At 38.7% G+C, this 15,672-nt stretch overlaps 1 protein-coding gene across 2 annotated transcripts; it reads right to left on the bottom strand.

Moving 5' to 3' along the window:
* Positions 1–762: 762 nt before the first annotated feature.
* On the bottom strand, positions 763–13,725 carry chfr (checkpoint with forkhead and ring finger domains, E3 ubiquitin protein ligase). Of its 2 annotated transcripts, none has more exons than XM_088433521.1 (18): positions 13,592–13,725; positions 13,050–13,174; positions 12,417–12,516; positions 11,091–11,200; positions 10,944–10,991; positions 10,659–10,850; positions 9,503–9,583; positions 9,066–9,198; positions 8,844–8,998; positions 6,934–7,096; positions 6,536–6,738; positions 6,341–6,445; positions 5,296–5,379; positions 5,044–5,114; positions 3,886–3,973; positions 3,703–3,810; positions 2,299–2,375; positions 763–1,906 (listed from the first exon to the last, which is right to left on the bottom strand). In XM_088433521.1, exons 2-17 carry the CDS (start codon positions 13,156–13,158, stop codon positions 2,299–2,301), a joined length of 1,827 nt encoding a protein of 608 aa, XP_088289647.1. In that variant the 5' UTR covers positions 13,159–13,174; positions 13,592–13,725; the 3' UTR covers positions 763–1,906. The 2 variants fall into 2 exon arrangements, with proteins under 2 accessions (XP_088289647.1, XP_088289639.1); XM_088433513.1 differs by having other exon boundaries at positions 2,303–2,375.
* Positions 13,726–15,672: the final 1,947 nt, after the last annotated feature.

Genomic DNA, 15,672 nt, shown 5'->3' with positions numbered 1-15,672 from the left:
TGTGGTGCACGTATGGTGGTTGCATGCATTGAAGAGTTCATCATAGTTCATCTACCATTTTTATGTGCATATTCACATACTCCGCTGTCAGCAAATTGTGTAAATTATTTCAATAATAGGGGAGTGAAAAAAGGTGATTAAATGAGCAAATCAGAACCATAGGATCTGCTATGAGGTAGAGTGAACAATGCCGTTCCACCCAGCTCGGTCGAAAACGTTGCACGGGATGAGTAAACATTTGCGCAAATTTACAATATATCCCCCGACTTGGGACAAATGCAAAGTACTACTCCAAAGCCTCCTTAATACCAATTCCTGATTGGAGCGGCTTGGTACTGTTGTTGGCTTAGAGTGGCCAGATCTCCGGTGGGGAATAATTATAACTTAGCCCTTCTGTCAGGGGATCGACTGGACTTGAGCTGCTATGGAATGCTAGAAAGAACCATACGACATGACTGAGGGGGAAAAATAAACAAAAGTAAATCTCAACACCTTGACTAATTGAAATCCTGTGGCAGAGGACAGACACAAAATGTGCATTCAAAACACATTTAGGGGAAAAAGCACCATATAACAACGGCCCGATTCATGGATGCCATTAAAACTGTAAACGCCACACATTTTTTTTTAGAATTAGGTTTAAACAACTTCGAGTTCAAAACAAAAGGCACCAAACACTAAATCTTACTTTTCGAAACATCAAGTGAACAAACACAAACATGTAAAAGTCCATCCACAAACAACTCACCAGATGCCAGCTCAGACTGTTTAAAAGGTTCTTCTCCTTTTTCTTTATTTCACCAGTTCACACAGCAACATATTTGAGAGGAAAAACAACACAATCGACTATTTTTTCATCTTTTAAGCCCCCTTAAATCTATTACCTAGATTGAACAACTGATTTCAGAAAAATGCTTATGACCATGCATTTTGGCATAATGCAGAGCTACATGTTATTGCCTTCTGGTGATACTGTAAGTACAGATTAATAGTGTTCTATTCTCTCACAAACATACATGTACTTTCTTTTTCAAATTGTATATATACTTTTACAGCAGCGTCACCAACCTGAGAAACAAGGTCATACGTATTTCAACTAATACTATATTAACATAGAAAGAGCCTCTAAAAAAATAACTTGGCTAATGAGCAAAGCAGAGAATTAAGTGCATCTGGTAAACAGAACGCATGGTCCATTTTGAACGGCCATGTTTTTTGGAAGAGAACTTGTTCATTTCTTCAGAAAAAGAGTACTGTAAAAGTAATTAACTTCAGCCTCAGCATGACGCACTGCCACTGGCTGCTTGCAGCTTAGCATGTGTTCCATGGCAACCTTGTGTGTGTATCAAAGCCTGCTACACACTGATGCTTAGAAGCACTGTGCGTGGTAGTCTGTGAATCTACAAAGCATCACTTTTACTTTAAATATGTCTTATACATGTTCATAATATGCATAACATCCCTATCTTTCAATGAGTGTGCACAGGGGAAGTGCTCCAGCACAACCTACGCAAAATACAGCAGGTCTGCATCAGGACAGGGGGATAAAACACACATTTGGACCTAGTCTAAGTCAATGTGCTGGCTAGGTTACTAGTAGACTCAAACAAATGTACTAGCCCGAGACAATCATAAAATCCAAATGTTGGCCAGAGCCCAGAGTTTTTATTAATTTTTTTCAAGTTAAAACTGTAACGTGGATAACACTACTTCAGGTAGCCCCGTGTCAGGAAAGGGTAACGATTGTGATTTTTTTTTTTTTTTTTTCATGCACGTATTACAAGAGACAGCTTCAGCGGGGAAAACACATCCAGGTGAGAAGCATCTCCATTGTACTGCGAGTTGAAAAGCGGCTTTGTTCCCTCAGCTCTTGAAGCGCGTCTGCTCGCATATGTGGTTGAATTTCCTGGGATCGAGATTAATCATGAACATGGGCACAATGTAGTTTGGCTGCAATTTCAACAATGATCCAGCGGGCACTTGGTCCGGGTTTGTCCACCCTCGCAGCTTTAAGAGCCACATTAATACAAGCCCGCCCTCTCGTGGTAAAGAGGATAAAAAGCAAGAAGAAGAAACTCAATTGACCTTTTACTAAGCCGCCACACCCCCCAGGAGAGCGAGCATCTTAGCCAAGAGCAGAACAGCAAAAGACCACTTAGAAATTGGAATGGAGTCTGAACATATTTACGCGGACTTCAATGCACCGTGCGCGTTGCTTAGGTACAATGCAACAGGATAAAAAAAAAAAAGTGTGATGTGATGAAGCGAAAGGACATTCACAGTATGCAAATGACTTACTTACATTGCATGATGGGCTTTCACCTGCGTACGACAGTTCCGTCCCCAGTAGCAGTCGGGACGAGATAATACAGCAGCTGATTGGAAGGGAAACATGTCAAGCGTTACAATTAGTCAGAGGAAGTTCACACAGTGATTAAGTACAGCACAGTAAGTAAAAAAAAACAAAAAACAAAACACTCAATAAAAGTCGACTTTTGAAAGGGTGTGCGATTTCATTTGCAGTTTCCTACATGCAACAAGAATACAGCAACAAATTACTCTTTTTCAAACATTTTTCATACAGCCATGATTATGTGGTCTAAATTCAGACCCAAATATCAAAGATTAAAATTTAAAAGACTTATATATTGCATGTCAACACCATTACGCTAACGAACTACCGTAAATTTTGAGCGAGTAGCACTGTTTGAACATCATGTTGGAGTAATGCAGTGGTTTTCAAAGTGGGGTCCGTGGACCCCTGGGGGGGGGGGGTCTGTGGCCTGACTGAAGGGGGCCCGTGAAATAATTTGGATGCTTAATCGAAAAATGTTATGGTTTGTTGGATTTTCCTGTCTCGCCCTTCGTCCCTCAGCTCTGTGTTTACCTGCCAGCCTGCCCATAGTGTTTGCTTTCTGCTTTTCCAGCCTGCCTGCGCCCTTAGTTCGAGTTTTTTGCAGCCCTGTTTTTCCCGCTTTTGCTCCCGTACGTTTAGTTAATAAATATGAATTACATCAAGCTCGTATCTCGACGCTCTCCTGCTTTTGGGTCCTCCTCCTTCGCAAGCACGCCGGCCGTCACACCCGCCGTGCGCCCCCCATGACAAAAAATGTAATTGTATTCATTTCATCTGATGTTATTGTGATTGTGAAAGTATGCACGACTCTTCAATAAAACAATCAATTCAACCAGTTTAATATAGTTTTGAAAATGTAATACTTTCGTTATTTGTCACATAGACTCAAGTAATCCGCACATAAACTTCAGTATGACTGAAAAGTAAGATATTTTTGTTGAAATGGATGCAGTTTGTTATGAGAAGTCCTGCAATTTTGATTCTGTAAACTTCAGGATGGCTGAAAGGTAACATACAGTATTGTACAGTATACTTGGTGTCAAACTGACTATGTTGCTGAAAAAGGGCACTTATGTTTGGTTTAAGTGATTTTTTTGTTTGTTTTGTTTCCGCAAACATTTGTAGTGGGGGTAATTGGAAAATTTGATTTCCAGAAAGGGGTCTCTTGACCATAGAGTTTGATAAGCCCTAGTCTGAGGGACCAAATAATTATTCTGGGTTCACATTGGATGCCATCATTGTATTGTTTAAGTGGCTGATATGAAGACTTCAACTCTCAACGTGAACTTGTATGTGAAGAAATTGAACAAACCAGAAAAATATGCAAGAACTTGGGCTCATCTGACCTGGCAGTTCAGTCGGCGGAATATTCTGTCTGTACTGGTACGCCAACTCCTTGAAGACCAGCAGGCCGCAGCACACACAAAGGATTGTATTTGCCGAAATATGGTGATCTAAGGAGACGGTGCGGTATAGGTGACCTTTCTGAACAAACAACGTCCGAAATCAGCCGTGATTCAAAGTCTCACATGAAAGGCTGTATTTGCCCTGTTCCAAGTCATGGGCAGCCTCTTTGAGCAGGTCCCGCCAGGTCTTGCCTCGGGACGACAAGTAGTTCTGATGCAAGGATGAAAGCGCACAGTAGACAAAGTTGTGAATTTCATTTCAAGAAGCTTGACTTCACCCTTTCTACCCAAAGGGTTAGGTCATTAACCCATGGAACGTTCAATTCATTAATGTGCATCATATGATTCAGCTCAAATATTAACACAAACTACCGTAACTATAACGCAATGGTGTCGAAACATATGGCCACTTCTGGCCTGCAAAACAGGTTTGATCCTGCCCGCGGGATGATTTTGTAAAGTATGAAAACGAGCTCAATTTTTTCAATAATTGAAAAACTTGAAATGTACTATGAGGTAATGTTGCCGTTTTAATAGTGATTTAGTGCTTGTAATTATTTGGACGGTATTTTGAATTTAACTGGTCGGCCCACTAGGAAATAGATGTGGCTCCATGTGGCCTGCCAAACTAAAATGAGTTTCACTCCCCCGGGTTAGGGGGTACGAAGCTGAAGATATACGTTAGAGCAACTACTAATGTCAACATAATCCAGCTCGCAAGATGATTTTGTCATGTAAAGTTTAAAAATGAGCTCAATCGTTTTTTCAGTAAACGAAAAGCTTGAAATGTTTTTGAGTGATGTAGTGCTGCTTGTAATATTTTGGACAGTATTTAAAAAAGAAGAAGAAGAAATTTGAAGTTGTTGTTTTAAATGGTCAATGTGTAAGATTTAGATTGTTTTTCATTAAAAAGGAATACATTTAGTGATTATAAATTTAAAAAACGTGCAAATAAATGTGTTCTTATGGTATGTTTTGAATATAATCGTAGGTCTAGTTATTATTAAACTATATTACATGCGGGGTGGCACTCCTCCGGAGGCTGCCATGTCTGTTACAGCTACGGACAATGGTAAATGCAGCACCTCCTGCTGTCTATCATGAAAACCGGTCTAAATCTTACACATTGTCCCTTTAAATTAATCTAAATATATACTGTGATTTTACTGGTCCGGCCTACATTGGAATAGATTTTTCTCCATGCGACAGAGAGCTTTTTTTTACCGGTTTGCTATCAGTTTTTCAACAATCATGAAAACAGTCAATGCAAGAGAATGTCACCTTGAGGATCTCTGATTCATAGTTATTGTTGTTCAGTACGCCATCCAGACATTTTTCTGTTAGATTGAGCTCTGCAAGAAGAACATATGTACAATATTGTCCATCAAAGGACGTTATGTATGCGGTGACCTTTGAGGAAAAGCCTTTTCACTTGCGATGTTCTCATGAAAGAACATCAGGTCTCAGACATCAGGTTAGTGCACACAGGCATTCAGCAGATTGCTCATTGTCAAAAAGAGATAGCGTACATACCACTGAATTTTGCCAGGCAGCCTTGACAGCCAATCCTCTGGCAACCCCAGTAAATGTGACAGAAAGGACGCTGGCACTGCAAACCTGCCATCAAACGACACATTACACCTGCTGGCTGTGTAGAACAGCATTCACACAAGCAACATGACATACAGTGATTGCGAAAAGCCCAAACCAGTCGAAAATGTGTCACCATTGGATGAGGCGACAGCAAAATAAAGAATACTTCAGCTTTTCAAATTTTACAAATCCTTCAATCATTCCTATTCACTGGATTTTAGTGGACTACAAAGGATCGTTGCTTATTCACTGTTCAGTATTTCTTAGTTGAAACATCGGCACAACTCTTTTCTTAGAACATGCACCTCCTTAACTCACCGAAACACTCGGCAATTAGCTTTTTTCCTATTGAAGGCGACGCAATGGCGTACGTATTGTTTTGCTGCCATTTCGTAGCATTTTGGGAGCAAGATAGAATGTTGAAGAAAGTTGAGCTTCACTTTGACAAAAATACTGAGATACAATTATTGACGCAACGGGTTTACTGTGCAAGATAGTCCTACAAGAGCCACATGTGGCGCTTTCATCCTTCTGCTGTGACTCAGTGACTTGAGTACTTGATGTAAATTTTAATTACAATAGGTGTGTTGTTGCTTTTCCAAATGTATTTGTAAATATTACCTAGTTCTCTTACGTTACAAATTTGACTCTTTCAGTGACATAGATGTGAGTTTTCGTCATGCAAAACATTTAGTTGATGTGCAAATGCCAAGAATTCTTATCACCTGTTTTTTTTAATGAATGGATAGATGACATTCGTGGCCAGCTCTCACTTTATATCATGCCAATTGAGCACTGTTATGATGTTGTTATACATGTACGCAAACTGTTGTATTTTTTTTTTTTCATGCACTCATATTCTCGGTTTAAATGCCTAAAAGGTTTTGTGTTTCCCAGAGTGGGAGACAGTCAAAATGGCTCTAAGTATTCAAGGTTGGCGAGCCCTGCTGTATATTTTTCTAAATTTCAGTCCAGAAGTACTTACAATGCTGATGGGTGTTCAATTCAGCTCGTCTATCTGGCATTGGCTGCAGGCAGCAGGTACAGATAAGATGACTGCCTAGAGGTGGACAGCGGTACTCCAGAGAAGCTGCAAACAGTGACGGCGATATGACTTATTAGGAAATTTGAACTTCGTGTTTCTGTTCACCATGGCGACTTTTCCAAAGGTAACCTCTACCTGATGAGTTGTCAGATGACGTTGAGGGCCCTTCGCCGAAACACTTGGCAGAACCTTCATCCAGGGCTGGTAGGATTGGAGGCGAGGGAGAGGTAGGCATAGGGGGTGGGACTGGCACCCAGTAGTTTGACCCCGTGGCAAACAGCATCTGACTGACCTCTTTCCTGTAGCCTGGACATTGTCTGCACGTTACTAGAGGCTGACTGCAAAACAAACAAGCCCTCTTAAATTCTTATGCTTCATTGTCCATTTTATTTGACAAATACTTAGCACAATGAATTACAATATTGATTTACCAAGGAAACTATCGTTTGTATTTTGGTATTGTATATAGCAGTTAAGATTTCAATATGATTTACTAATCAGGTATGAAACTGGCGCAATAGCTTCACATATACCTCATGTCGGAGGAGTCGCTGTCATTGTCAGAGAATTCAAAAAGGTAATCTGAGCTGCCCTCCTCGTCAGATAAATATCGTTCAACCTTTGGCTGCAAAATGTCCTGAGTGATCTTGTTGCGGCTGTCCAGGCTCTTCAGGTCCTCCTCGCTGCGACACTTTTCTAGAAAACACATTGTTTGATTGTAGTTTGTACTAAATGCAAATAGAGAACAAAAATACATCACATACATTTTCATGAATGTCTATTTCGAAGAGGGTGATAACGTTTGCATTTTGAATATGTGATCTGAAATAAGTCTCGACCAATTAATAAAAAGGCCAAATAATTTGGCATATTACAACCCTTCGAACATCAGCAAAATCTGTAACTTGGCGAAATGATATTTTCTTTATGTATCCAGACTATTTACACTGTTGTAGTCAGAAAACAGAGCTCTCATAAATTACTACACAGGTAATTACATCATAACTGATACTCTGAACTTTTGTACGACATCATACCTTTGATTCCTTCAATGACATCTCCATTAAATATAGTCATTGAATGTATATGTTAATCAATAAGGCATGAACCTAGCCTATTTTTTTCCCAAATAATGCTTTGGTGAGTATTGTAATTCATGTGGAGGAATTGACCATGATGTCTTTATTTAACACGTAGCCCAAAGACACAAAAAAACAACAACAACAAAAAAGGAAGTCTATCATAAATGTGAGTCAAATAATCACTTACTGGTAATTATAGATATTATACAAATATGTAATTCAAACAAATTACTGTGATTGGCTGTGTGTACGATACAAAATATTAATGGTGTAACAAAACATTTGAACCAGAAATTTTCTTTTGATTTGAACGTGAGTGCATTACTTTACAAACTAACTAAGCGATCAAAAAAGACTCTTGAAAGTCACAATATGAACCAGTTTATTTGTTGTTGCTGATGCACCAAATAAAAATTGTCTGCCAAATAAGCCATATATACTTTTACTCTCTACACCACACCTACATTTTAAAGACTGAGGACCACACTGAAGAAGCAACCCTGTTGTGAACAATAAGGGCTTTCCCGGCATTATAAAAACTTTGAAGGATTCATACACCACACCAGCTTTACATCATTACACTAACAGCTGTTTTGGGTCTGGAATGTGTCAGAAAGTACGAAATAATTTTGATCAGCGTACCATCCTTCATCTGAACCGCTTATCCTCATCCTCACTAAGGTGGTGTGCATGCTGATGCCTACCCTATTAACTGTCAGCATAAAAAAGACAGGGCACACCCTGAACTGGTCACATTTGATCACTATTTCTATAGTGAAAGCAAATGTGTGCAAATTCGAATTATAAATTAAACAAGGGATTTAAGCGATTAACGTGTATTGTATCGCAATAATGATCAGTTAATTAAATAATTGATTACTCTGTCAATCAATACTTCAAACAATAATTGCATCCCCGGACAGAATCGAATTGTATTCCAAATGAATCAAACTGTTTCATGTTAAAATCAAATCACATCCCATGTATCAAGATGTGAATTGAATCATATTTTTTGAACATTTCTCCATCCATTTTCTATAGTTCTTCATCCTCACAAGGGTCTCAGGCTTGCTGGTGCATATCCCGAATGACTTTGGACTAGCAGGCAGGGGACACCCTGGACTGGTGGCCAGCCAATCGGAGGGCACATTGAGACGAACAACCATTCACGCACCTAACCACACCTAAAGACAATTTAGTATGTCCAATTCGCATGACATGCATGTTTTCAGAATGTGGGAGGAAGCCACCAATGCGGCCTCGGGGAAAACATGAAAACTCCACACAGGAAGGCTGGAGCGAGGTGGATTTGAACTCAGGTCCCTGAACTGTGAGGCAGACGTGCTACTTTTTATGCTAACCTGGGTGTTGGATGAGGTAGGCCTCAACCAGGTTGTTGAGGATATGATTCTTACGGATCCTTTCCACAGGGCAGCGGCACGTAGGACAAAGAGAAGATCGTTCCATCCAGCCAGAGTAGCAGGCAGCACAGAACGTGTGCATGCAGGGTTGCAAGCTTAAAGAAAGAGAAAACGCCAATGAGCTATCAGCCCACAAGAAAACATGCTCAAACCTCAACTGACCTCACACAGTCATATAGGAGGTCCTGACAAATAATACACGTCAGAGATTCTTCCATCTTATCAGTTTTGGTCTCTTCGGCAGCCGGTGATGCCAAGGTTGTTGGTGTCTCTATGATGGACGAGGGTGCGATCTCTAAAATACAATAAAGTGATCAAGTGTTGCACTCTAGAAATATATATGCAGTTATGAATGCATCTTGTTTATAATGGTCACAAAATCAGAACTTATATACAGTACAACCAAGTAGCTTTTTCTTTTTGGGTGTGCACCCATTTTTGCCTTTCTCCACACATAAAGAGACATTTAACAGCACGGGATTATTAAACTCCATACACATATGTAAAAATGGTCATGAGGTAGAAAATGTCAAAAAACAAAACTGACAGGAAGGCTGTGGGTGAGAATGTATGGGAGGACGAAGGCTATCAACACGCACCCATTTTTCTCTTCTTGCAGACTGGCTCCGAATTGTTGAGTGCTTTCTCAGGTGCTTGGGTCACGTCACTGGACTGGCTACCTGTTGAGGTTGAAAAAGATACAAGTGAGCTACGTTTAGATCAATTTGATAAACCCATAGTAGTGTAGTCATGCAATTTGAAAATGAGTTAAAAATAAGTGAAAATGTCAAAAGACATTACTTCGCTTAAATACAGATTTTATTGCGTGGATTAATTCATTTGGTAGCACGTCAAATTGTGTTTTGGTTGGAGTTCCACAAGAATTGCGAGCCCGTTTAGTGTATCGTCTGGGCCATGAGGAGCAAAAAGAAAATGCATGACTTCAGATCCAAATCAGAACTCTTCGGCGAGATTTCGACAGAATCTCCAAGTGCCAAATTCAGATTTAATCGGTATAGGCTAAAAAACTAATTTGACTTGCCCTTCTTAATGCATGTAACATTAAAGTACACATGCACCCTGGAAGTGACAAGTGTTTGAGATGCATATGAAACAGGTCAAAACAGGTCATAGCAGGGCAAACAACTGTTTGGAACATGGAGTACCGTATTTTCTTGACCAAAAGGTGCACTGTATTAAAAGGCGTAATCTTAATTACGGGTGCTCTTTCTATATTTGACATATAAACAAGGCGGACCACATTATCTGTGCTAGCTTCAAACATTACAGTAGCATGTACGCATGCTAGCGTATGCGTTTACAAAGGCAGAGAGAGCAACACTGCTTTCAGTTGTACTTTACTGACGTATTTACTATGTAATCAACATTATTTTTGATCAATTTTCCATCCAACATGCCAGATTCTCTCTCTCTCGTCAATGTCAGGGGGTATTTTAATCAATGTTGCTTAGCACAAATCACATACCTACTATGCTATGCTATGCTATACACCTACTGGTGGCGTGCCTTTCTTTCACGTCCACCCTTCCCACTTTAACATGCCCAGGCTGTCCTCAATCACATCCGCTTTTAGCCTCACCACAATATTTACAGATTTTGGACCTCGGTGCACACATAACGCGCACTGAATTATAGAGCGCCCCGACAATGTTGGAACAAAATTTAAGACTTGCCTTATGGTCATGAAAATACGGTTACATGGGAGCAGTACTTTAGAAAGTAAAAATAAGCCACCAGCGCTAAGACATGCTCTGGTTGACGCAGGTCTGGGTGTAAAAGTTTGCTGAAAACACAGGTGGGAAGTTGAAGTTGATGGCTGAGGTTCTTCCTGATTAAGAACCCGAGGAGCTTTGGTGAGCAAGACAGGCTCCACAGACAGCGTCATCTCGGAGGATGCGAGGCCAGAAGGACTGTGGGCTGACAAGTCTGATGTTCAGAAGCAGATTGGATTGTTATTTCAAGGTGTTCTTTGGAAAGCAGTAAGATACAGCATGTCACACCGGGACTTTGACTACTTACTGTCATGATCTTGCTCTGGTTTGATTGCGTGGTAAACATAAGCAATATCTGCAAGAACATACTGTCACTTTTTACATCTTTTAAGTCCAAAGTAAGGAGTAACAAGAAAATATAAAGTACAAATGGGGGAAAAAAAAAACAACTTACTTTGTTCGGGCTCATTTTTCCTGTATACAAAGTAGATGACGTCACCATTTTGAAGCATGTGAGTTTGTTTTTTGACTAGCTTGGCCATATTGATCACAGTCCCATTGGTGCTAAAAGAAAAATAACATGAACGTTGAAAAAAGTAAGTCTCACTTTTAGAATCGTCAAAAGGTTGGTTACGTAGTAAAATGGCTACCCAGTTTTTATCTGAAACTCCTGAATGAGAAAAAATTAATGTTTAATTTTGGTTGACCCTGTCAGAAGTATTAATAGCATTTATTATTGTCAATATATCCTATATTGAAACCTATGACAAAGCATTTATGTAACTTAGGCCTTGTCTACACATAGCCGGGGTTCTTGCAAACTGGCAGTAAATGTCTCCGTTTTGTCCTATTTGCTCTGTGTGGCAGGACTTTTTGGCATCAAAACCGAATCTTTCAAAACCTCCGGCCAAAGCATTTATGTAACTTAGGCCTTGTCTACATGTAGCCCGGGTTCTTGCAAACTGGCAGTAAATGTCTCCGTTTTGTCCTATTTGCTCTGCGTGGCACGACTTTTTTGCATCAAAACCGAATCTTTCAAAACCTCCGGCCAAAGTGGAGATTAGCCCAAGCTTTCGGATTCATGGTTGCGTGTAACCAACTTAAACTGGAGATTTGCGCCATCGTGCTACTATTTTTCCCGCCAAGGACGCAGATACTGAGGACCTCAGAGGCGACACGTCTGACGCGGAGGTTCTTTCTGATTGGACATAATTTGGTGACACTACTGTCACTTAGTGACTTGGCACGCTTGTGAGTGAATGAAACCGCACTGTGCTGGAATCGTACAGACACGATTTCTTTACATATACAACAACAACGGGGGGGAGACTATGCGGGTTTAAAAAGGCGGTTACATGTAGACAAGGCCTTAATTTAGCTACATAAATCTAGACACACGTTGTGTATAAATGACTCCACACAAGAAAGTCAGCGCCTGGATACAAGCACATGACTCTTAACTGAGGGGCAGATATGCAGATTAGTCACACTGTCAATGAAGAGATTTCAATATATAAAATAATCTTTCACTGCATAACTCACACAGCCCCAGCTACAAGCTACAATTTGTGGCGTCTGAATAGCACAAATACCGACACTTTCACTTTCTTGGGAGCCATACCAAAGGGCTTTCATTGTGTTGTATTGTACAACTTTCATTGTATTCGTGTACGTTATATTGTAGTACAAGAAATGTTACATAATATTAACAGGCCAAATAGACAATAAATCATCTCCTATTTTCTGCTTTTGTAATGTAAGAATAGTTGACGAGCCATACCTCATGTCTTCGAGCCACACCTGCCCCGAGTTTTCATCTTGCACAATCTTGCAGTGCTCCCCTGAGACCAGTTTATTGGCAGGAAAGGCTAAATCACATCCTGCCACAGTGACAAAAATAAATGGGGTCAAATTAAATAGAATATAATACATTAAAAAAGTCCATATAAAAAGCTGTGCAGGTTATTCTAACTGATTCTCTACAAGTATGGACAAAAATATAGAGAACTTTTTCCAAACTTGAATTGTCATTTCATTGTGAACCATGTCCAGGACAGACACAGTCTCTCTAATTAAGGCTAGACATTTTGCATTGCAAAAAGTGTGGACCCCCCCCCAAACTCTTACAACAAAGCCATGAAATACAGACCCATAAAAAAAAAAAAAACTACTTAAAATTCTGCACACATGTTCTCAATGGACGCCCTTTGTTATTGTCACAAGAGGCTGTCTAAGTTTGCAGGACTGAAAGCTTTGTGCTACGGAGGGGGAGGTTTTTGAGGCCCCAGACACTCAGTGTCTACTTTACACACAACAGTTGTCTTTGGGTTATAATTAACACTTTCAATGCAAAACATAAGAAGTAATAGTTGTAATTTCAAGCATTCCTTGACACGAATCGGCCTTTTCTTACCTTTTTTCCGGCCAATGGTGCATTCCTTGTTGAAAAGCAGCACTTCAGTTTCACTGGAATCCACTTTGACCAGCTTCCCCCATGGTGTACCCCTCCTCTGACTGTCCATCTCCCGATATTTAGAACTAAATAAGAGGTGTGTGAGTCGATGTATTAGTCGTATAGATAGTATTCATGCACACAAAAACAGTGATCACAACAATAGCCCGTTGACCTTCGATGCAAACTTATCAATTTACTAATTGAAACACTTCTAAACATCAACTTATGCTATAGAAACACAGCAAGCTCCATTGTTTTCACTTGCTAACATGAAAAAAGTGCTCTTGTTGCGTGACAAGCTGGAGAAAACTCAAACCGAAACAGTTTGTATATGTGTCGCAATTATTTTCGAAAGGCTGCGTTTAGCACAGTTTTTTCACATCAACAACTCGGATCACGCGAGGAAACTACAGCGTTTGCTAACGTTAGCAGCGACGTTGACCAATCCGGAATCAAAAGTAACGGGAATGTCATATGTATTTATGAAAATGTTACTGTACCGTAAAACAAAAAGCGGAGTTTTTTGTCCCCACAGTTCTTTCGACCATTTTAACTTGTCATGTTCCAATAAGGAACAAGTTCAACTTCCTGCCAGGCATTGTTGACATTTGTTACCGTCGTCGGCCGAGGAGCGTGGGAATGCTTGGGATTTGTAGTCCAACCAGGAAGTCGGTACGTCATGAACTACTGTCTCAAACAGGACCGTTATGATAACAATGAGAGGGTTATGTGGACTTTTTAAAGAAAATATCACATCCCAGTGACACCTGGTGATTATGCGAATGTATTTGGGGCCAATCCTTCTCGTATACTGTATGTATTCTTTTCAAGAATAAAAAAAGGTGTGTATAAATTATGCAACTTTTTCATTATCTCCAACAGTTTCAACTATAGGAAGAGTGTGTTTAGTTAATTGTCCTCTAAACAACAATAGATGCATAAGAAGGTTAGGGTTAGTATTCCTTACTGGAATAGGTTTGTAGATTATATATCGTGGAAGATAAAGGAAATATGGCTCATACATAATAAACATTTAATAACAAACAAGGTTAAATAAATACCTTTTGAATTACTACACAAATTCTACCCAGCAAAAATTGGTGAAGTAACAAATTTTAAAAAGTATAGATGTGAGCTGTATCTTTTGTCATAAATCCCCAGAAACTATTGTTCATTTATTTTGCCATTGTCCGCCTTTAATTCTGGCAGAAATTCTGCGCTACTTTTGAAAAGGATATCAGGATTGCCTGGAAGAATGTTTTGTTTGGTTTTGTTGAAAATGATAGAGAAAAAATATTCTATTTATTTCTATATTCATGTTTTTTTGTCCAAATACCACATTCATTGCTCCAAATTAATTGGAAAGAAAACATAATTTAATATGCTTTGTGACAAGGTTAAACAATACATTTTTTTAATTAAATTCTCATAAAGTAAAAAGGCTGAAAAAACAAAATATATTTGTGAATTGTTGAAAGTATTTATATATGTTTTTGTACCACTAGCATAGTTATTTATTCTATTTTATTTTTGTCACTTCCTTTTTCAATCAATCAATCAAATTTCTTTTGTATAGCCCTAAATCACCGAAGTCTCAAAGGGCAGATACTGTAAAAGAGGTCATATTACTGTGTGTTTATATGACTGTGTTTGAATTTATTATCTCTGTATTATTGCTTGATATGTTCAACTAAAGTTCGTTTGTTGTTCAGAATTGTTGTTTTATATATTTCGTACTTTGTATTGAAATTATTGCAATATTTTTTTTTTAAATGCGAAAAACACACACACACACACACACACTGGTAACTGGTTATTACCTAGTACATTGAGATAATGAGAAAAAATCTGAGAAAGGTTTGGTTTTGATTTTTTTTCATTTTATCTCCATTTATGACCATAGCAAGTGACAAATGGAAAACCGACTGATGAATTTTGAAGTTGTCTCCCGGTGCATTTCTCATACTGACCACAAGATGACGACAGCGTGACGCCTGTACTGACGTCTGTACTAATACGTCTCAAGCAGAAGTTGACTAGATAGAATGCGCGCATCATTTTCGCATATATATATATATATATATATATATATATATATATATATATATATATATATATATATATATATATATATATATATATATATATATATACTATATAAACTATATATATATATATATATATATATATATATATATATATATATATATATATATATACTATATAAACTATATATATATATATATATATATATATATATATATATATATATATATATATATATATATAGTTTATGAAATGCCTCCCACAACGCCTCCCTGGTTTGGTATTCCGGACAACATACAATAAACTATAGAAGAATGCACATCAGTACAGCAAGACATGTGATAGTAAATAAATACTGAATAGAAATGTTAAAATTGAGAATGATTTTTACCTTGTTGGTCAACTCATAGGCTTTTGTTGACTTGCTATCATAGTTTTTTTTTTTTTTAAAGGATGCTTGCCTCACTTGACTTTTTCCCATTTTGTCTGCCCTGCTGGACATGTGGGGAAATAAACTCCTCAACATAAAATGACA

This window comes from Hippichthys cyanospilos, chromosome 1, assembly GCF_059441005.1.
Source record: "Hippichthys cyanospilos isolate Australia breed blue-spotted pipefish chromosome 1, RoL_Hcya_1.0, whole genome shotgun sequence".
Classification (NCBI taxonomy): domain Eukaryota; kingdom Metazoa; phylum Chordata; class Actinopteri; order Syngnathiformes; family Syngnathidae; genus Hippichthys; species Hippichthys cyanospilos.
This window is presented reverse-complemented; position numbering and strand designations above follow the sequence as displayed.

Bases quoted from the DNA above. Each gene is read 5' to 3' on its own strand.
- chfr (XM_088433513.1), bottom strand. From the start codon at position 13,158: ATGGACAGTCAGAGGAGGGGTACACCATGGGGGAAGCTGGTCAAAGTG. The intron at 9,584-10,658 runs GTGGCTTATTTT...CAACCTCAACAG, and splicing joins CAGAGCATGTCTTAGCGCTG to GTAGCCAGTCCAGTGACGTG. The intron at 8,999-9,065 runs GTCAGTTGAGGT...TCTTTCTTTAAG, and splicing joins CTCCTATATGACTGTGTGAG to CTTGCAACCCTGCATGCACA.